At 47.8% G+C, this 22,670-nt stretch overlaps 1 protein-coding gene across 17 annotated transcripts in view; it reads right to left on the bottom strand.

The window, feature by feature from the left end:
- UBR4 (ubiquitin protein ligase E3 component n-recognin 4) overlaps positions 1-22,670 on the bottom strand; it is a 1,862,787-nt gene that overhangs the window by 1,583,139 nt on the left and 256,978 nt on the right. For all 17 annotated transcript variants that reach the window (XM_069240131.1, XM_069240143.1, XM_069240141.1 and 14 more), the window contains exon 18: positions 22,225-22,394. In XM_069240131.1, the coding sequence (XP_069096232.1) occupies positions 22,225-22,394 (170 nt within the window). The remainder of the gene's footprint in view (positions 1-22,224; positions 22,395-22,670) is intronic.

Genomic DNA, 22,670 nt, shown 5'->3' on the forward strand with positions numbered 1-22,670 from the left:
TGATACGCCTAACTTCTCGATCATGCTAACCAAAAAGAGAGCATATGGTTTGTCATTTATGCCTTTGTGATACCTCTCAGGTTTGCTCAGACTATTTGCACATTGTACCGCATTCTGGTCCACCATATAAAGAGCCAGCTTCCTACAAGCTGCTCTACTGTAGTGCAGAGAGGGCAAACCAGTTGTCAAACCGTTTCCCCTGAGGGCCTGTAGCACTGAGGTAGCTACACCCCGGGAGTGGGCTAGTAACGTCCACAAAACAGGTTGCGGGGGGGTGGGGGGGACATTTCTCATCTTGAGAGTGGGCAAAATGGTCCACCCTGGGATAGCCAGGTGTCACTTCACAGGAAGCCTTCACTATATGAGAGGGACCCTGGTAGCCCATTGGCTACAACCGCATCCTGCACTGGGAGTATTTTTCAAGCATATAGAGGGCACCCCAATGCAGGTCTCAACTGACCTAAAAGGAGGACCAAACAACTGCCGTGTTGCAAGACGCGACTGTAAGGAAATGGCTCCCTGTTGCAATTACCCCCCACTTTTTGCCTGGTACTGATGCTGACTTGACTGAGAAGTGTGCTGGGACCCTGCTAACCAGACCCCAGCACTAGTGTTCTTTCACCTAAAATGTACCATTGTTTCCACAATTGGCACACCCCTGGCACACAGATAAGTCCCTTGTAAAAGGTACCAGTGGTACCAAGGGCCCTGTGACCAGGGAAGGTCCCTAAGGGCTGCAGCGTATGTTGTGCCACCCTCATGGACCCCTCACCTAACACGTGCATACTGCCATTGCAGATTGTGTGTGTTGGTGGGGAGAAAAAGGCAAAGTCGACATGGCACCCCCCTCAGGATGCCATGCACACCAAATACTGCCTGTGGCATAGGTAAGTCACCCCTCTAGCAGACCTTACAGCCCTAAGGCAGGGTGCACTATACCACAGGTGAGGGCATAGCTGCATGAGCAATATGCCCCTACAGTGTCTAAGTCCATTCTTAGACATTGTCAGTACAGTTCTGGTCATATTATGTATATGGTCTGGGAGTCTGTCAAAAACGAACTCCACAGCTCCATAATGGCTACACTGAATACTGGGAAGTTTGGTATTAAACTTCTCAGAATAATAAGCCCACACTGATGCCAGTGTTGGATTTATTCAAAAATGCACACAGAGGAGAGGGCATCAGATATGCCCCCTGTATTTTACCCAATTGTTCAGTGCAGGACTGACTGGTCTGTGCCAGTCTGCTGCTGAGAGACAAGTTTCTGACCCCATGTGGTGAGGGCCTTTGTGCTCTCTGGTGACAGAAACAAAAGGCTGCTCTGGGTGGAGGTGCTTCACACCTCCCCCTTGCAGGAACTAACACCTAGCAGTGAGCCTCAAAGGCTCAGGCTTCGTGTTACAATGCCCCAAGGCACTCCAGCTAGTGGAGATGCCCGCCCCCCTGGACACAGCCCCCACTTTTGGCGGCAAGTCCAGGGGAGATAATGAGAAAAACAAGGAGTCACCACCCACCAGTCAGGACAGCCCCTAAGGTGTCCTGAGCTGAGGTGACCCCTGCCTTTAGAAATCCTCCATCTTGATTTTGGAGGATTCCCCCAATAGGGATGTGCCCCCCTCCCCTCAGGGAGGAGGCACAAAGAGGGTGTAGCCACCCTCCAGGACAGTAGCCATTGGCTACTGCCCTCAACACACCCCTAAATTCAGTATTTAGAGGCTCCCCAGAACCTAGGAAACTAGATTCCTGCAACCTGAAGACGACGAAGGACTGCTGACCTGAAGCCCCGCAGAGAATACGGAGACACCAACTGCTTTGGCCCCAGCCCTACCGGCCTGTCCCCCCACTTTGAGAAAAACTGCAACAGCGACGCGTCCCCCAGGGTCCAGCGACCTCCGACGCCTCAGAGGACTACCCTGCATCTAAAAGGACCAAGAACTCCAGAGGACAGCGGCCCTGTTCCACAAAGACTGCAACTTTGCAACAAAGAAGCAACCTTTAAAGACCACACGTTTCCCGCCGGAAGCGTGAGACTTTCCACTCTGCACCCTAAGCCCCCAGCTAGACCTGCGGAGAAACACTACAGGGAGGACTCCTCAGCGACTGTAAGCCCATGAGTAGCCATTGCACTGTCTAGTTTTAAAATAGCTTATTGCCATTTTTGCTAAAACTGTACATGATATTGTGTTGATTCAAAGTTCCTATGATACCTGAGTGAAATACCTTTCATTTAAAGTATTACTTGTAAATCTTGAACCTGTGGTTCTTAAAATAAACTAAGAAAATATATTTTTCTATATAAATCCCTATTGGCCTGGAATTGTCTTTGAGTGTGTGTTCCTCATTTATTGCCTGTGTGTGTCCAACAAATGCTTAACACTACCATCTGATAAGCCTACTGCTCGACCACACTACCACAAAATAGAGCATTAGAATTATCTCTTTTTGCCACTATATTACCTCTAAGGGGCACCCTTGGACTCTGTGCATGCTATTTCTTACTTTGAAGTAGTACATACAGAGCCAACTTCCTTCAGCGACCAACAAAGAGGCTGCACAATTGAGAAAGGCACCAGCTAGCAAGCAAAGAGCTAGTGTGCCTATCCTGTTCTGCTCAAGGAAAAGTTGTCTCGAGAGCCCAGCAAAGACAAGAGACTCCATGGAGAAATAACTGACCTGTTTGTAGCACAGGGACACAGCAGAAGAAAAAGCTTGCTTTGACAAGTTGGTAGCCCAAAGTCTTCAAGCCTCTACCAGTGCCACAGTGCAGCACCAGGGACCAAGGTCCAATGCACACAGTTGCACCCAAGTTCACAGAGCCCAGGAGCACTGACAGAGAGCTGCTGGGACCCCAGAGGACTAACTACTGACTGAGGAAGAATTGGCCTATGAACATGACAGCAACTGGTAGTCCAGTGTCAACTAGATTTCGGCCAGACCAATGAGGACCTTGTGGGAGGTTGACCCATGAACTAGGATCCCCGCACCATCTTCATGGACTGATAAGTGCCTGCAGAAAGACCTTGGTCAACCAGTCGCATCCACAGCATCATCAGCATACTTCATCCCTTGCAGCAGGACCACTTCCATTGGAAAAGTCTGCATAGGTTTAAACGGACTGGATCTGACTGAAGTTTGCTTCACCTGTTAAGGTAACTGTTCTTGAGGACGTTGTTAGTCCTACTGACTAGCTCTCAACTGGAGGTGGCTGCCTACAGTGACTAAGTGACCGCATTCACCTAGCCGAACTTTTTACTGAAAAAGTTTCCAAGCGTCAAATTTGCAGAATCTGCCAGTGCTTGTTCATGGCTAAGTGAATTGGCTTGATTTATTAATTCTTATAAATTCTGCATCTCTGGAAACTTCCAAGTGATTTTTTTGATGTGATGTGTAAATTTATATAAAAATATAATCTATTTTTATAAACTGGTGTCTGATTCCGTGAGTATCTTGTCCATTTCTTCTCCAATTGTTGTTTCAATGCTTTACACTAGTTCATCTGTATAAGCCTTCCTGCTCAGAGACAGTTACCCTGGATTGAGCTGAGGGTTTGACAGATGAAACCTACCAGTCTTAAAAGGGTCGGTAAGTGTAGTATTTGTAGTATTTGGTGAGGTCACACAACTACACCATATAATTCACCCAATTTCCTCACAGAAGGTAAGTAACTCGTTCATCTGATTGGAACTTCAAGGCCCAGATTCCTTACCTCAGAATAGATACCAAAGCAATACCTCCTCTTCAGAGAAGGGGAACAGATTGATTAGGATATACAGATCAGAAGGACTGAATGGGCAAAGTGATCATCACCCCGTACGGGGCTGTAAAGGCAGTAGTGCTTCATAAAAATGTGCAACAAAGCTCATGTTACTACCTGACATATCCAGGACAGGAACTCTGCTTTTGAGTGTCTGTCGGAGGACCACTTCTCCTTGCTCTTTCAGGAAGTGTTAGATGGTAAGGTACAGAGGATGTGCAGTCGGTGCCTGTAGGTCACTGACTCTCTGGGCAGAAGTTATAGCACCCAGGAATGGCGTTTTGATGGTTAGAAACCAGAGTGGGCAGTTGTGGAGCAGCTCAAAGGGAGCGTACATCAGAAATGTGACAACCAGGTTGTGGTCCTACTGAGGCATAATAAAGGGCACTGCTAATAACATATGCTGGAGACCTTTCAGGAACTTATGCACAACAGAGGATTTGAAAAGTAACACCTCATCTGGCAACCTCAAAAATGCAGAAATGGCAGAAAGATAACCTTTTAACATGCCCAAAGCAGAGGCCTGTTGGGTTAATGTGATAATGAACAAACCTGGAAAAAGGGTGCAGATGGGGGAGGGGGTGTCAAAGTGTTTATCCATATATCATGCCACAAACTACGCTTCAACAGCAGGCATATACCAAATTGGTGGTGTGATGCGTGGCTGCTAAGATAACCTTGCAGACATCTGCCGAAAGGTTGAAATCTGCCAACAGTTGCGTCTCAATCTTCACACAAGGGCAAAACGTTTCCTGGTTCAGGTGAAGAACCCTGCCCTGCTGCTGTGACAGAAGAGGCAGCCTGATGGGAGGACCAATGCTCATCAACAGCTCAGGAAATCATACTCTCAGTTCCCAATCCAGATGCAGTTTGTTATCCTCGACTACAGGTCTCTTGCAGGTCTGAGATCAGGGCAATGTCGCAGAGGTTTTCCTGATGCTGTGCCCACTGGAAAGTCGGGTCCCACTGCAGAACTCACATATGTTAGGGGGCATGTGTTACAAGCAAGAGGCAGGAGACCATGAGGCCCAAGAACCTCATGATCATTCTCACCGAAATCCACAATAGAGGTTGAAACATCAGTATCATGGCTGAAAGATGATGGACTTGCAAATCAGGAAGATAGACCCAAAACAGCCCTGTGTCCAAAACTGTTTTGCTGAAAGGGAGCTTCTGCGAGAGTCAGCATGATTTCAGCAAGCGAACAGTGAACCCCGGCGAATGCAGAGGTTTGTCATAGTCTGGAGGTGGGAGACAACTGCCTGTGGCAAGCCCTCCTTCAACAGCCAATAGACGAGGTTGGGGGAAGACCGGAACCCCTGGCCTCTGCATGTGTGCTGCAACCATGGCAATTCTCTTGGTGAACATCCAAGGGGCGCTGGTAAGGCCAAGGGGGGAGGGGGGGGGGTAAAGTGTTTATGGCCCACGTGAACCTAGGTAATGTGTGCGGACATTCAAGAAGGGGATGTGAAAATATGCGTCCAGCAGGTCTGACAACACATCCAGTCTCCTTGATCCAAGGCAGACAGGATCTGCACCAGCATCTTGAATTTCTCCTTTTTAAGTAAGAAATTAAGGAAGAAACGGAGGCACATATCTAGGCTAGGACAAAGGCCTCCGCCCTTCTTGGGCACCAAAAAGTAGCAGGAATAGTAACCGTGACCTACGTCTAATCGCAGCACCATTTCTATAGCTCCTGTGGCGAACAGAGCGAACACTTCCTGAAAGAGCAAGGAGAAGTGGTCCTCCGACAGACACTCAAAAGTAGATGGCATGGGTGGCCCCTTTAAACAAGCTGCAGAACCCAATGGTCAGATGTTATTTACAGTCCTAACTTCTGGTCACCTGTCCCACATGGTCTATGGAAACTGCATCCTCTGCCACAAAAGGATTGCGAAGCTAGTTGGCTTGGAGTGTAGAGACATGGTTGAAAGGCACTTCTGTGGCCACACAAGTGGCAAAAAGGGGACTAGGGCTGGCAAGAGGCCATGGGAAAGCCGAAGGACCTGGCTGAAGTCTGCTGTCCTTGAAGGAATCCAGCGCCGAGTTCACCATCTCTACCAACATATGTGAGCCAATCAAAGTGCATGTGCATAAGCAAGGCCTGGACATCGCCCAAAGAGTGAGTGCCAGTCGTTCTCATCCAGGCGTGGCACCTAAAGGACAATGACCATTAAACTGCTCTACCCAGCGAATCTGTCGTATCCAGTGTAAGAAGGTGCCCCTTTTTTTTTTACATGATCACTGTAGGGCACTGGGTTGTAGTTACAGAACCCCCCACACAATTTTTACCTGTTTTTTAGATGACTTGTGCTTTGAAGTGCACTGGGTTTCGGCTATCCGGGTCTCCAGTGCTATCGGGCCCTCTTGTGGGGTAGTGTGGGTGAGCATTTAGGCATATCAGATGGCAGTGCTAAGCATGTAACGCACACACACAAGCAGGAAGTGAGACACTTAATAAAAAAGTCCAACACCAATTTATACAAACACATACTTTTATATAGCTTTTGATACCAAGATCAAAATGAGGTGAGTAATATGAGATCTGAGTTTTTATAGTTTTCAAATGCTGACAGTGCAGTTCATGGGTGGGGTAAGGTTATCCTTTTTGGTGGGGGGGGGGGGGGGGGGGGGGGGCCATACTGCATTCGGACATTTCACAGAAACTTGCCAGACTGTTCTCCAGCACTTAAGTTTAGTATGGGGCAGGGTCCACGGCCACACCAACAGGTCACCTAGGGAGTGTGGGAAGCTGGGATCTGGTTGCAGGAGCCCTCTCCCTCCTCCCCAACCTGTTTTTGCCTGGTTTTTGATGCAACTCTGACTGAAGTGCACTGGGCTCCTGCTAACCAGGTCCCCAGTGTCAGTGTAACTTCCCTAAAACAGGACACCTGGTCACTTGATCCCAAAGTGACCAGGCCCTTCAGCACCTTATAAGTCCCCAGTAAATGGTAACCTAGGTACCCAGCGTATGGGTACTGAAGAGGGTGTCTCAGAGCTAAGCACAACACTTAAGGGACCCAGCACCAACTTGATGCAGAATGCCATTGTAGGCTGTGTTTCTTGGTGCAGCGAAAAGTGAAAACAAGACATGGCACACAGCCGGTGTGCCATGTCCCCTAACACTGCATGCAATATATGTAAGTCACACCTCTAGCAGGCTCAGAGCCCAAAGTCAGGGTGTATTGTACTGCATGCAAGGGCATATCTGCACAAGCAGATACGCCCCTGCTATGTCTTTGTCGATTTGAAGACCTAGTGAGTGACCAGGGAGGCCATTTTATAATGCATGTGCTGGACACTGGTCACTACGAGTTCCCAAGCTACACAATGGCTTCTCTGAATATAGAGCGGTTTGGTATCAAACATCTCAGATTATGAAACACTCACTGATGCCAGTGAGGGATTTAGTAATAACTGCACAGAGAGGGCATTTTAGATGATTCCCCTGAAAATCTACCAGCTACTAGTGGATTGACTGTTTCTGACCAGTTCAGCCACCATAGACATGTTTCTGGCCCACCATGGAGACAGCATGCCCAAAGAAACGCTTGCACTGGGCAAAGGTGTTATCACCTCTCCCAGGCAGGATGGACATTCCAGGGCGGGAAGCTTCAATGGCCTAGCCCCTTTGTAATGTGCACTCAATGCTGAACTGCACCTCTTCACCAGGCCACCCCAGTGCCACCAGAGGTGGCATGTTGGTATGGCCTGGGACCCTGCCCTATATTAACCTTACATCTGGAAGATTGGTCCTGTAAATCGCTGTTGAGTACATGTTTCCCGAATGTTTTTCCTCCATAGGTTAACATTACAGCTTTGGAGAATTGAACTAAATGTCGACTCTTCAAAACTGTAAAAATTTATATTGCAAAACATACTTGCCTGATCGTATTGATTTTGGTGCCTAAACCCATAAAAAGTTGCCTGTTATTATAATCAATTGGGGCGGATCTCCTTTGAGTCATGTACATCATTTATTGACTGTGTGCCTACTGCAGATGTCTAACACTCCTCTCTGATAAGCCTAAGGCTGCTCGGCCATACCACCCCCTAAGAGAGCACCTTAGGATTGCTAGAGCAAGCCATTGTCGACTTAGAGGGGAATTCCTGGACTCTGCATGGTATACCTCATTTTGTACACCAAAAAAAGAGCCAACTCCCTACCTCCAACATACATCATATGTGAACTTGGCTGCATTCTCCCATCAGCAATTGCTTCAGAGTATGGCTTAGGCTTCCTCCAAGACCACGTGGAGCAGCTGCAGAATGGAGTCCCAGATAGTCTGTATCAGCCGAAGAGGCACACTATTCCGCAATCGCAGTGCCAGGTTGGCAGAAGAGAACATCCTCTTGCCGTAGGTACACAGGCTTTCGGATTCCTTACCCGGTGGAGAGGTAAGTAATGAGCCTGGGTTGATTCTGGAAGTGAGGCCTCGACTTCTAAGCTCTCCGGGTGGGGTGCTTAGTAAGGAAACTGCAGAGCAGGTCACTGGTAGCAGGCAATTGTTCAAAGCACAGAAGTCCCTGTGCGGGCTTGGGCCTGGCCTGAGTAGGAAATCATCAGGGCTTCATTAAATAGGAGTAATGGTTCAGTAGGGCAGCTTCCGGCTGAAGCACCTCCATTAAGACATTTGGCTTGACTGCTACTGCAAGACCTCCACCACCCTCTGTATCACCGCTTGAGGTAAACTACGTCACAGTCACGGTGGTGGTGTTGTGGGGTCACTTCCTCTTTGGGCGGCCCGACCCCTCTTGAGTGCCCTCGTGTTTCACGGTTCTGGGAGGGGCAAATTTGGTCTTCAGCCGGTAGGTTTGCCCTCAGAGCCATTTGGGCCCCAGGGATGCATTGACAGATCCAGGGCAGCATTGGTTGAGCAACCTCTACCTTTCCCTGCATCTGCTCCAGTGCGGTCGCCATTGACGCCCAGCAGTAGCACTCATTTTTGCCCACTCTGATAAAGAGCTGAAGGGGGCATCATCCGACGCCGTCTCTGGTGTAGACTGGGAGCAGTCTTCTCATATCCGAGTCAGTGCTTTATTCCTATGATACGTCTGGATTTGGTGATGATTGGAAGGGTTCTGCTAACACAAATGCGCCTAGTTTGAGGATGCCAGTGGACTGGACACCTCCCCAGACACTGCCCTGGTCTCCACCCTCTCGGAACCCCCTAAACCTCTATGAAGCCAATGTCCCTAGTCAGCTGGTCCCTCTTTGAGACACTCGAGTCTGGCCTGGACTCAAAAGCTTTGGTTTTAGCAGGGTATATCTGTGCAGGGCACTCCAGTGGGTCCTGGTGTCTTCTCACTTAGTGGGGAGATGGATCTGACATCTTAGAGCATGGTAACCTCCTCCTTGATGGCTTCTACATCAGTGGACCTGGTGGTCAGAAGAACAGTTAGCCAGACCTTGCGGTTGGTGCCTGCAGGCAAGTGGCGACTCCACTTCAAGGGAGAAGCTGACTGCTTAACAAAGTACTGTAGGTCCTCCGAGACTTTTGGAGGATGCACAGCTGCAGGTCAAGTCGGGTGGTAGAGATTGTCGGAATAGAAGCAGGTAGGCAGGCAGGGCCTGGCGGCTAAAGTTTACCAGCAGTCTGCAGTTCTCACTTCATCGGCCCCTCGGTCCTCTTTCTTCAGCTAGTCAAATCTATTCTTCTAGCATCAGGGGCACCCCTAAATACAAAGTGTAGGGGTGTTTAGGGGAGTGTAGGGTAGTAGTCAACGGCTACTTATCCCTGGGTTGACTTCACCCCCTATATAACCGTTTCCTGTAGAGAGTGGGCATATCTGTCCAGAATTCCTAATTCCACCAAAGCTAAGATGGTGAAGCCTTTTCATGGAACACATCAGGCTGCCCCAACTTAGGGGTCTGACTAGCCAGGTAGATCAACACCTATTTGCGTAGCTAATTGCCCACCTGTCTTGGTGCCAAAGGGCCTCAGGGAAGGGGGTGGAAACTGCCAGGTCTGGAGGAAGCCAAGTCACATATCAAAAAGGCAGTGGCCTTGGTATGCAGATTCATTAGCCATCCTGCTGAAAGCGATAATACCTTCCTCTGGGAGCAGAAATTGTTTGTGCCCCGTGAGATCACAGGCTCTCACATCCAGGGGATCAGAAACATGTCTGTGGTGGCCGGTTGGTCAGTTCCACTCAGGCAGCACACTGGAGGACTAGTAGGTTTCAGGGGCACCTCTAAGATGCACTCTGGGTACATATCATAAGTCCAATACTGGCATCAGTGCAATGTGTTTGATATCAAACACCATAGGTTTCAGTGAAGACAATATGTAGTTGGGTAACTCGTAATGTTGAGCATCCAGTAAATGCCTCAAGATGGCTTTCCTGCTCACTTGAAACATCTAATAATGGAACTAGATATCACAGGGGCATATCTGCTCATGCAAATATGTCCTCACATCAAATATAAAGCATACAGGCTTTGAGCACTAAGGCCTGCTGTAGGGACAACTTACATCTATTTAGATTCAGTAACATGGGGCATGGCACACACAGCTGCCATGTCGTGTTTTCGCTTATGCCTTACACCATGACACCAAATCTGCAACGGCAAGCAGTGTGCACTTTTTACGGGAGGCACATTAAGTGGCTGCAGCCCTTAGGGAACCTCCATAGCACCCAGGTCCTAGGTACTGGGGTGCCATTTACTAGGGGCTTACAGAGGTAGTAAGGAGTGTGCCAACTGTACACAATTCGATCTTTTACCATGTTTTAGGGAAAGAGCACTGACACTGGGGACCTGGTTAGTAGGAACCCAACGCATCTTCAGTCGGAAAAAATCAGTACCAGTGTGTTGGGCCTGTCCCTTTTTGCAGGGTCATCCCCAAACTTTTGCCTCCTTCCTATTTTTTTTTCTTACCAGTTTTTGTTGGCTTTAGGAATCTGGGCACTTAACCACTGCTAACTAGTGCTTAAGTGCACATGCTCTCGGTCTAAAATGTATTGGTGATTGGTTATCCCCAATTAGAATATCTTATTTACTAGTAAGTCCCTAGTAAAATGCACTAGAGATGCCCAGGGCCTGTAAATTAAAAGCTCCCAGTGGGCTTGCAGCACTGGTTGTGCCACCCACACAAGCAGCCCTGTAAACGTGTCCCAGACAGTGCAGTATCCCCTTGAAAGCAGATAAAGATGTGGAGTTTGGAGTCTCTGAACTCTATTTAAAAAAACTTTTAGAAAGTGGACATTTGCTAGCCCAACTATTCTGTGCCTCTGCATGCCTGTGGAAACCACATCTGGGTCAGACTAACAGTTTGGCTGTTTGTGAATTCTTACTAGACAGTAAGACAAAGGGAGCTGAGGAGTGTTCTGCGTATCCTGATAAGTCTCATGGGCTAGAGTGGGGAGGAAGAAGCTGACATCTGCACCTGAAAGGGCTGTGCCTGTCCTCACACAATGCTATCTCCAACCCCCTGGTGTGTGCCTGGGGCCAGGCCAAGCAGGATCTTGTAAACAAAGATTTTCCTTTGAGGTTTGCCTTTTTCAAAGATGAAAATGAGTATAAGTAGTGGACCCTAATCCTCAGACTTAAATTACTTCTGGATCATGAGGAACCCCTTCCAATGTGAAGAGCTTAAGGAGGACCTGCCACTCTGCCTGTTGCTTTGCTGTGCTGTGCTGTGCTGGCCTGCTGCTGCTGCCTAAGAGGAAAAGGACTGGACTTTGCTTTCTGAAATCCTGCTTGTGAAGTATCTCCAAGGGCTTGGTGTGAGCTTGCCTCCTGTTAAGAAGTCTCAGGGACAGAAAATACTAAATGTACCAGCCTCTGGGTTTACTTGCTGTGCACCCTAATTTGTGAGGTGGTGCCTATTCCAGTCTCTGGGCCCGTGGGAGTGAAAGCATGGTGAAAAACCAGGAAAAAAACAGTTGCACTGACTCCGGACAACACCAAAACCAACGCGGCTGCGTGACTCCACGATGCTATCTGCATCTGAAATCGTGGTCCCCACTTAAGTGCGACGACCGTGGCTGCCTCTGCAGGCCTGACGCCACTGCAGCCCCACTGACATCCTGTGACTTCATGAGTCCCAAGTGCTTTGTCACCAATGTTCATGACACCAGACTCCGTCGCAGCACCTGCAGCCCCATGGTGTGACCGCAACCCAGAGATGTCGCCCACTGCATCTTAACCCACCAGATTAGACTCTGCCGGAGCGTGAGGAACCGACACATCGCATCAACGCCACATCACCACCTCTGCTACGCAGTAAGAAACAGACGCTGCACCAAATCCAGTGACGGCTCATCTCCCCAACTCTATGCACCGCCTTGTTTCTTTGTTACCAAAGGTACCACACCTGGGGGTCCGTGCAACTCCATTACCAGCGTTCAATCTTTGAAAATTCATACCTTTGCTTGTATATGTTGGATTTTTGTCATTTGGGTCTTGTTTTACTCAGATAAATGTGTTGAATCCTTTTGAAGTGTTTTCACTGTGTGTGTTTGTACATATACTTTACACATTGCCTCTGAGATAAGCGAGTCTGCTTGTGCCAAACTACCAAGCGGGTGAGCTGGTGTTATCTGAGCTATTTATCTCCCTTACCCTGACTAGAGAGAGGGTCCCTGCTTGGACAGACTGCAAACTGACTGCCACCTAAAGACCCCACTTCTAACAGTGGCAAAAAGTGGGGGGTTACTGTCAAAAGAAGCACTTTCCTACTCATAAAACAGATTAAAGGAAGTCAAAGGCTGATCCAAAGCCTCTCAATTTTGTATACACTTTTTTTTTAATTAGATGAGGGAGGCAATACAGCTAAAACAGTCTCTAAAACAAACCAAAAAAATTACACCATGTAAACAAAAATATGACTCCGCTTCAGTGTTCAAAGACTAAATAAACTTGCACTTTCCAGATATGTTCCTTGTGAGAGGGTCCTCATAGTAAAAGAATCAGAAACCTTGGAAGATCCCATGCTGGAGAAACATGCTCATGTGGAATTTTACATCTGTTATAATGAATATTGTAGGTCGAACTGCTTACAGCATGTGGAGTTGTGGGTGCACTCTAGCTACTGTTACACATGAAATTAAGGACACTCCTGGGCGGACATTATGCCAAGGAAAATCTGGACAATAAACATCAAAACACAGCAGTTCACCTGGTCTAGCGTAGTGCACATACATAATACTCAGCAAAGTGGTAATCAGAGGATGCATTAAACATAAGTGAAACCTCGAAAAAAATCTACATTAAGCAGTTACTTTTGAGAAGAAAACTGCTTTGGCCCCAGCTCTACTGGCCTGTCTCCCCCCTTCTAAAGACACTGCTCCAGCGACGCTCTCCTCCGGGGACCAGCGACCTCTGAATCCTCAGAGGACTGCCCTGCACCTAGAAGGACCAAGAACTCCCGAGGACAGCGGCTCTATTCACCAAAGACTGCAACTTTGAAACAAAGCAGCAACTTTGAAACAACTTGCGTTTCCCGCCGGAAGCGTGAGACTTGACACTCTGCACCCTACGCCCCTGGCTCTACTTGTGGAGAACAATCACTTCAGGGAGGACTCCCCGGCGACTGCGAGACCGTGAGTAGCCAGAGTTGCCCCCCCCTGAGCCCCCACAGCGACGCCTGCAGAGGGAATCCAGAGGCTCCCCCTGACCACGACTGCCTGCTCCTAAGATCCAACGCCTGGTAAAGACTCTGCACCCGCAGCCCCCAGGGCCTGAAGGATCCGACCTCCAGTGCAGGAGCAACCCCCAGGTGGCCCTCTCCCTTGCCCAGGTGGTGGCTACCCCAAGGAGCCGCCCGCATCGCTGAAGAGACCCTTTGGTCTCCCATTGAAACCTATTGAAGCCCGACGCTTGTTCGCACACTGCACCCGGCCGCCCCCGTGCTGCTGAGGGTGTACTTTTTGTGTGGACTTGTGTCCCCCCCGGTGCCCTACAAAATCCCCTGGTCTGCCCTCCAAAGACACGGGTACTTACCTGCTGGTAGACTCGAACCGGGGCACCCCTTCTCCATTGAAGCCTGTGCGTTTTGGGCACAACTTTGACCTCTGCACCTGACCGGCCCTGAGCTGCTGGTGTGGTAACTTTGGGGTTGCTCTGAACCACCAACGGTGGGCTACCTTGGACCCAAACTTGAACCCCGTAGGTGGTTTACTTACCTGCAAAAATTAAAACAGGAACTGTTGAAAATTGCACTAAGTGTCTAGTTTTAAAATAGCTATATGTGATTTATGTGAAAACTGTATAGGCTATTTTGCTAATTCAAAGTACCTACCTGCAATACCTTTCATTTGAAGTATTACATGTAAATCTTGAACCAGTGGTTCTTAAAATAAACTAAGAAAATATATTTTTCTATACAAAAACCTATTGGCCTGGAATTGTCTTTGAGTGTGTGTTCCTCATTTATTGCTTGTGTATGTACAACAAATGCTTAACACTACTCCTTTGATAAGCCTACTGCCCGACCACACTACCACAAAATAGAGCATTAGTATTATCTCTTTTTACCACTATCTTACCTCTAAGGGGAACCCTTGGACTCTGTGCATACTATGCCTTACTTTGAAATAGTGCATACAGGGCCAACTTCCTACACCCCGTTTAAAGAACAAAATAAGAAACAACCTCCTCTGAAGGACTCCCACCTCATTCCAGAAGCATGAGTCCTAACCACTCTGCACCAGACGTCTTCAGCCAGAGTCTATGTGGCCCAACTGACCAGAGAGGACCCCCCAAGCGACGGCAACCAAGTGCCTATCCTGGGTTGACCTCTCCGCCCCTTTACGACGACACCTACAGAGGGCATTCCTAAGGACCCCCCCTGACCACGACTGCCCTGGACGAAGATAACGGACACCAAACGACCCGCAGCACTCAGGCCTTGGAGAAAGACACCCGGTGCAGCGACGATCAACAGGCAGCCCTCCTCCCTGTCTGACCGGTGGTGTGCCTGAGATCTTCCCCACCACCCCAGGACCTCGCCAGCAGCACCCGAGTGACTCCCAGAGTCACCTCAGAGTTTCATTGGAAGCCCAACTCAGTTTGCACCCTGCACCTGGCGCTGAGGGCTTGGGATTGGTGCCTACTTGGGGCCCCTCTAGTGCTCCTCTAATCGCCCCCATGTCGCCACTCCAAGCTGCAGGTATTTACCTGCTGGCAGACTGAATTCAGAGTACCCCTGTCTCTATAGGAGCCACCGTTAAAATTGCTCAACTTTGACCTCTGCACCTGGCTGGCCCTGTGTTGCTGGTGGTGGGTGTTTGGGGTTAAATTGACCCCCCCCAACAGTGGACTACCTATAACCCAGAGACTGTAACAGTGAATCGTGTACTTAACTCTATAACTGTAATTGAATTTCTTCCCCCAGGAACTGTTCTGAAAATGCAGTGTCCACTTTTAAAATAGATATTCTGTTTTCTTAAAAAACGGTTTACTTGACTAAAGTGAAACAAAAAGTTACATTGATGTCTATGCTAAGTACTTACCTGCAACAGTATGTACTTCTGAACTGAGTCTTGTGGTTCTAGTAATAAAGTAACAGAAAGATATTTTTCTATATAAACTCATATTGATCTGGAGTTGTCACTGAGTGTGTGCTTCTTCTATTGCTTGTGAGCGTACAACAAATGCTTAACACTACCCTCTGATAAGCCTGTTTGACCACACTACCACAAATAGAGCATTAGTATTATCTATTATTGCCTTTGTCAAGCCTCTTGGGGAACCCCTGGACTCTGTGCACACTATCTTGTTTTGATATAGTATGTACAAAGCCAGTTTCCTACAGTTATTCACTCTTAAGTGAGGGGAAACTAGGAGAGGAGAGCGTGAGCGGTGCTCATCCACAATGGCACCACAGTGAGTGGAACAAAATTAACTTACTCGGTCAGGGGAAGGGTACCTGGGAAGAGTAAATCATGGGCCAGTCAATTGCAGAATCAGTGCACTCAAAAAAATCTACATGAGTGGGATATTATGAGGAGAACTTACCAAACTATCACGGGCATGGCATCTGCAGATATTGTATGAATAACACAAAACAACACTAAGGGTCTGTTAATAACTTAAAGAGCACAGTGTCACAATAGTCCATGTGAGAGCTCAAGGAGTTAGGGCCAATGTTCATAACGAAACGCATACTCCATAGTGTCCATTAATCACTGAGATTAATAACTTCTCCACTCCTCCATGGAGTTAATACCACTGTTGACAGAGTCCAAAATCCACAGACATTCTAAACAATGGAGGGTCATGCAGAGGTTGTCATCTCGGTCTGGTATCCTTCCTTGTTCGATAATCTTATTTTATGTCATCTGTACTGTGGTTGTGTTACATGAAGAGAACCACAGTCTCATTGGTGACATTGCATCTTTTTCTTTTCCTATGTTCTCCACCGTGTTTGACTTGCTGTGTAGTTTGTCCTACATAGATCACTACCTCCAAGTGTGGCAGACTACACTTGATGAATTACAGTTGAAGAACTTCAAATCCCACTGTAACGAGTCATGTATGAATTTCTTAGTATTAACAGTGAATTGTAATACAATTAAAGGATCAAAAGACATCCGATGCTGCTGTCAGACCCACAACTAGCCTTCAAGGTGCCCTTTCTTGATAATGGTTTATTCCCAGAGCGCATGGTGGTGGTGCTCTAGATTTTTGCCTCTTCTGAACACAAATAAGTTTAAGTCAAGAGAGGTACTGTTGGTTTGTGGAATGGATCAATGTTTTTAGATTATTGTAACCATTTGGTTTACGTGAGGAGAAAAAGTGGTCACACAAACAATCTTATTTAACTGTTTTTTGTTGCAAAAGTTCCTTTCTGGGAGAGAACCAGGCATGTTTTATTGCTATATTTTCTGTGGATAGTCCAAACAAAAGTAATTTGGTCATCATGAGTACTCACTTCATGACAATAGTTTTCGTACTGCAATTACACCTGTCTGAGCCATGGGCTGCAAGCTCTAATATCGTAGTAAAGCATTTCTCTGTGTGTATTCTCCGTACAGCCGTGTACAGAGCAAAACTCCCTGCTGTCTAATAAGATAAAGGAAGGGGATCTTGCATTATCTGTGTAGCTAGTGTAGTTCATTTGGAGTTGCATGGTACGGAGATGATCCATGAATTCTGACATGGACATCTCAGTGCCCTTCCCAGATAATGAAGATAGCCTCAATATACTTTTTCCCATATGGATCCCCATTGAAGTTCCCATGCACGGTTGATAAAACTCCCTGTTAAATGATAATTAATGTCTGGTTAAAGCAATGTTCAAAAGTTGTAAAATAAAGTGGGTGCAGACTTCTACACGGTGTGGTCTAGTTTCTGGGACCTCACGAAGAAGTGATATGCTGTCTCTCTGGACAATTTTAGTGTAAGGACTCCATATCTGGAGTTCCCATTAAATCTGAAGATCAAACTCCGTTATCCTCCATCAACGTGCATTTCTCGTTAAGGTACTCAAATTCATGTGGTGTAAGGAAGCTGTAGAAGGCTGGCTCAGTTTATGGTGTACACCTATAGTGTGGCACCCTATACTGAGTCCAGGCAACACTTAGTGATAGTGAATATGTGTCCAGATAGCAAAAGCTCTTTAGAGGTAGCTGAGGCGAGCAGCTTAAGTCTATCCAGGAGGAATGTAAACACTTCAAATAACACAGTAGTCAGACAGCAACTTAGTCACAAGAAAGAATCAGACCACTGTTGCACAAATTATATTTTATTAAAGCACTATTACTTAACTGAAATTGGCGTATGTTTCCCTTTGGAAATATTACATACAATTATACACAAAGTAGCCAGCAAAAATAGCATATAAATATACAGGGCCCTAGGGAAGGGCCAAACCATATACTAAAAAAGCAGAATGTGAAAATGGAACTCCAACCAAGGTAAGTGTGGTGGTTGGCAGGGCCAGTTAGAAACACCAGAGGTAAGTACAGTAGGTGACCCCTAGCAACCAGGAGTAAGTTGGTTACCTCACCCAGGTGTCCCATAGGCTAACACAGAACGCAGTGGTGGGAGATTGTGGAATTCAAGACCCTTCCCAGCGGACCTAGAGGAAACCAGCATACAAGAAGATGGAGTGCCCCTACCCAAGGATACCCAGAAGACAGGAGTCCTACACCAGGGAACCAGATGCAGAGGGGAAAAGGGGACTGTGGATGCCTCAGGTTGTCCAGCTGCTGTCACAACCCGTAGACCAGGCTGGTGGGACCCAGGGATGGATTCTGGACATGGAGGACCTGCAAAGGAAGGGGTCAGAGTTTAGAATCCGAGCAGGTGCCCAGGTGGTGCAGATGGCAATGCCCACCTTCCTGAAGCTGAAATTCGTGCAAGTCAGTGGAAGAATAAGTCCAGCTTTCGGGTCCAGGAGTCAATGAAGATTCCAGGAGTTACCTACCAGCTGTCCCTCAATGGTTGCCAGTTTGCAGGATGGTTAGTGACCAGCCAGGCAACCAACAAGCCTTGGCAAGTGCCAATGTGAAGAGATGTTTGCAATGTTTTAGGGACCAGCAAGGTCCAGGAGACTCTACCCAGGATGGAGAGCCAGAGCTGGCACTCACACAGGAAGGGCAACAGAAGTCGATGGAGTCTCCACAAGTGATCCACAGGCGCTGGCCAGAAGGATTCACAAGGAGGCCTTACCAGCCCAGCATCACAGAAATTGCAGGACAGGAACTTATCTTTGGTTTTCAGAGTGCTGGGGCCTGGGCTACTTGAAGGCTAACGATCTCCCTGAGGAAGAGTCACAAAGCCTTGGCAAATGCAACAGTCGCAGTGCACAGGGGAGCCAGTCCAGTGGCAGGAGCAAGGGCCTACAGTCTCCCAACTTGGCTGGCCATTAGGGTGGTCACTCCCCTGTCCTTTGTGTAGTTCCGCACCAGAGCAGGAACCAGGGGTTCCCAAACTGATGCAAACCGAATTAGTCAAGGAGGGCACCAAGTGTGACCTTCAAAGCAGTCTGGTGGCCTTAGACAACTAATACAAAGGTGGATGTGTTCAGACCTCTCCCTTGCAAGTAGTCCTTTGTTTTGCTCCTCTTGCCTGAGCCAGACTCATCAGCAGGAGGGCAGAACAGTGTCTGGGGTCAGCAGCAGTGCAGGCCGGCAGCTGGACCCCTTAAGGCCACCTAGGGAACCCCCAGAGTAGACTAGATCATGCTACTAACACTGTAATCTGTGCATCTACAAGATTCCAACATGTTTGATATCAAACATGCCTAGGTTTGGAGTAGCCATTATGTAGTTGGACCACTCGTGTTGACCAGTGTCAACTAAATACCTTGAGATGGCTTCCCCGCACTTAGAGTCCAGGAATTGGCCTGGGGTTTCTAGGGGTACCCTGCCCATGCAGGTGTACCCTCACACAGACTTAAGTCACCCATCTGGTAGGCCCTTCTGCACAAGGGTGCAGGTCTCTAAGTGCAGTGGTTAGGTTTGGCAGTGAAAAGGTGCATGCAGGCTGCAATGGCAGACCTGCAGTCACAGTTTGCATGGGCCCCTACGGGTGGTATAATATATGCTGCAGCCCATAGTGGACCCCTGGTGTACCAATGCCCTGGGTACCTAGGTACCATATACTAGGAACTTACATGGGTGCATCAGTAGGCCAATTGTGGGCGTGAAAGGTGCCCAACAACTAAATTTAGGGGCGACAGCACTGCCACTGGGGTTCTGGTTAGCAGGCTCCCAGTGAACTACAGTCCAAGCACACTGACAGGAAAAAAGTAGGGTAACTATGCCTGAAAATGGCCTTCATCCCTTGCTGCGGTGTTCAGTTCCAGAACTGACTCTGATTTAAAGCTGGTGGTTGATATTTTACCCAGTATTCTACCAATGCCGTGGTCATGCTCAGTCAGTAAGTGAGCCTTGTGACATCTCACTTCTGCAGATTGTTTGCCTGCACTGATTCTGCAATTGACAGACCTACGATTTACTCTTTCCAGGTATCCCCCCCCCCCCTCCCCTCCCCCCCCCCCCCCCCCCCACGACAAAGTTAATTATTTTGTCCCACTCATTTTGTGATGCCTTCATGGATTCTAGATGAGTACAGGTCACTCTCCTCCCCTAGTTTTTGCCCCACTTAAGGGTGATTGGCGCTTATATATCTGCTACTATTCACAGAATGTGTCCATACTCTTCACCCAAATATATATTTATACCCTTTAGTAATGGCCTTCATTTCAAAGGACTTTTCCTACTGCTGCAGTCTCCAAGAAACCGCAAGAGCTGCCAGTGTTTCGCAAATCAGCATGAACAACTCCTTTGGAGCACAGGAGTTGCTACTCTGCATCTGTAGGCAAAAAAAAATAACTGTGAGCACCTGGGACCGTCAAAACACGAGGGCAGACATCACCACTGCATCCGAGCAACCTAGCCTGAGCTGAAATGGGCCTATGGTGTCAACGTGGTTCTCAGGCCCTCCAGAGACAAAGCCCACCTTGAGTTGCACCTCAAGGGTCAGGTGTGGCAGGCAGGCTGGCAGCAAATCAGTTGGGCTCCTCAGTTCTCGGGATAAGCAGGCGTCTTGTGTCCAGTGAAGATCTGAGGATCTGATATCAGTGGGTCCCTTAAATACCTAATTTAGGTGGCATTAAGGGGAGTAAAGGGTAGTAGCCAATGGGCTACTCATCTTTGGGGTCACTACACCCTCTAGATGGCCACTTCCTTTGGGGAGTGGGCAACACCCTGTCCCAGAGGTTCTAATTCCACCACACAAACACACCATGGCAGAATTCCTAAGGCTGAGTTCACTCACTTCAGCCTGGTCACTCGTGTGGTGTGTCCAGCCTGCAAATGAAACACCTCCTGCCATAGCTATGTTTCCTGCTTGTCCAGGTGCCAAATGGGCCTTGGAGTAGGGAGGTCAGCCTCTCCCTCCGAGGTGAGGGAGCTATGCAGTGGGCTCCTTTGAAGTTTCCTGCCTTGGAATGCAGATTTGCAGGTCAGCCTGTTGGGAGAAGTATAACATCCCTGCCGGAGCAGGCGTTTGTTCCTGACCTCCAGGGAGCAAAGGCTTTCACCACTGGGGGCCAGACATTCACCAGCTGGTAGCAGACTTGTTACAACTAGTCAGTTAGCCCACCAGCAGTTGGTAGGTATTTGGGGGAACCTCTAAATTGCCCTCTGGGTGCATGTATTAATACATCCATCACTGCAATCATATTTTTGACAGCAAACATCTCTATTTTCACTGAAGCCATTATGTAGCGGGGGGACTCGTATTGACCAGGGTCCAGCAAATGCATTTTAAAATGACTTCCATGTTCACTTAGTATGTCTAAGAATCAACATGCATTAATGTCCTCACCTGTAATACAACCCTAAGGCAGGGTGCATTGTAAGGCCTGCTGTTGGGGTGACGTACAAACTTTACAGGCAGTGTTGGGGGAACACGGCACTCAAGTGTGTGCCATGTCTTGTTACTTTTTTGGAGCACCTTATCACCAGTCTGCATGAGCTTAGTGCTGGGTCCCAGCAGCTCTTAAGAAACTTCTTCAGTAATTAGGCCCCAGTACCAGAAGTACCATTTACTGGGGACTTAGAGGTGCTAAAGGGCTTGGCCGCTTGGGGATCAAGTGACTGTCTTGTTGTGTTGTTTTGGGGAAGGAACACTGGCACTGGGGACCTGGTTAGCAGGAACCCAGTGCACTTCAAAGATGCATCAAAAACCAGGCCAAAACAGGTTGGGGGGGATTGGGGGTGGGTGGGTGGGGGGGGGGGGGGGGGGGAGGGTTAGAATGTGCTTCTGCAACTAGACCCTAGCTTTGCACACTCCGTAGGTGACCTGTTGGTGTGGCCTTGGACCCTGCCCATACTCAACTTAAGTACTGGAGAACAGTCACGTAAGTCACTGTGAAATGTCCAAATGCAGTATATGTTTTTTCCACGAAAGGATAACATTATCTCACCAAAGGATTGCACTGTCAACTTTTGAAAACTGTACAAATTCAGAACTCGAAAAGGACTCACCTGATTCTGATGAACTTGGTACCAAATGTTGTATAAAAGTATGTGTTTGTAAATTGGTGTAAACTTCTTTATTGAGTGTCTCATTCCCTGCTTGTGTGTATTACATGCTTAGCACTACCATCTGATATGCCTAAATGTTCACCCACAGTACCAAAAAGCGAATCTGGGGTGTCTTGTGCCCCTAATTCCTCTGAGGTTTGCTTGGACTCTTTACACAGTATACCTCTTTTTCGTCCCAAAAAGTAAAGACCCAGCTTTCTGTAGCCGTCGACAACACACTAATTGAACTGAAGTGATTCACTGTATTGCCATTATGGAATTATTTCAAATGTATGATTTGGAGATACACGAGTGAAAGTTCGTTGCTTTTAAATAAGCAATTTGTTCTTCAATGTAATTTTTCCTCACTGGGACACAAACGAAAACAGCCCACCCTGAGCTGGAGCTAGCCAATCTTAGTGCACTATAACTAGGAACTGACTCTGGGACAGTCTGAACAGCAACCTCACAAATTTCCTTACCTTTCCCAGACCCGGATGCATTCAGGCACATCGGGATCACCCTGAGTGTTGGCTTTGTGCTGCCAAATCAGAAGAAGCCGTGAAAGGACAGAAAGGCTCTGTGGGTGAATGTAGAGAGGCCACGGCCCCTCCGAGAATGGCGCCACACCCAGCTGCTGCAGCAACATGTTCTGATCAAAAAAAGACAACACTTTAGTCAGTCTTAACTACTAGACACATCACATCATCACTGTTTTCACCAAATTCAGTGTATTTGATTTGATACACAGTTCTCTTCAAGTTTAAAATGGAAAGCAAGACAAAAAGAACCAACAACCATCAAAAAACTTTACACACTGACAGGACCTGATAGAGCGTAAAAGAAGAAAAGTTAAACAGAAAGGCTCATAGCACAGCCTCATACTTTAACTACAGATTGACACCTGTATATTCCAAACAACTGCATG

Source organism: Pleurodeles waltl, chromosome 6 (genome assembly GCF_031143425.1).
Source record: "Pleurodeles waltl isolate 20211129_DDA chromosome 6, aPleWal1.hap1.20221129, whole genome shotgun sequence".
NCBI lineage: Eukaryota > Metazoa > Chordata > Amphibia > Caudata > Salamandridae > Pleurodeles > Pleurodeles waltl.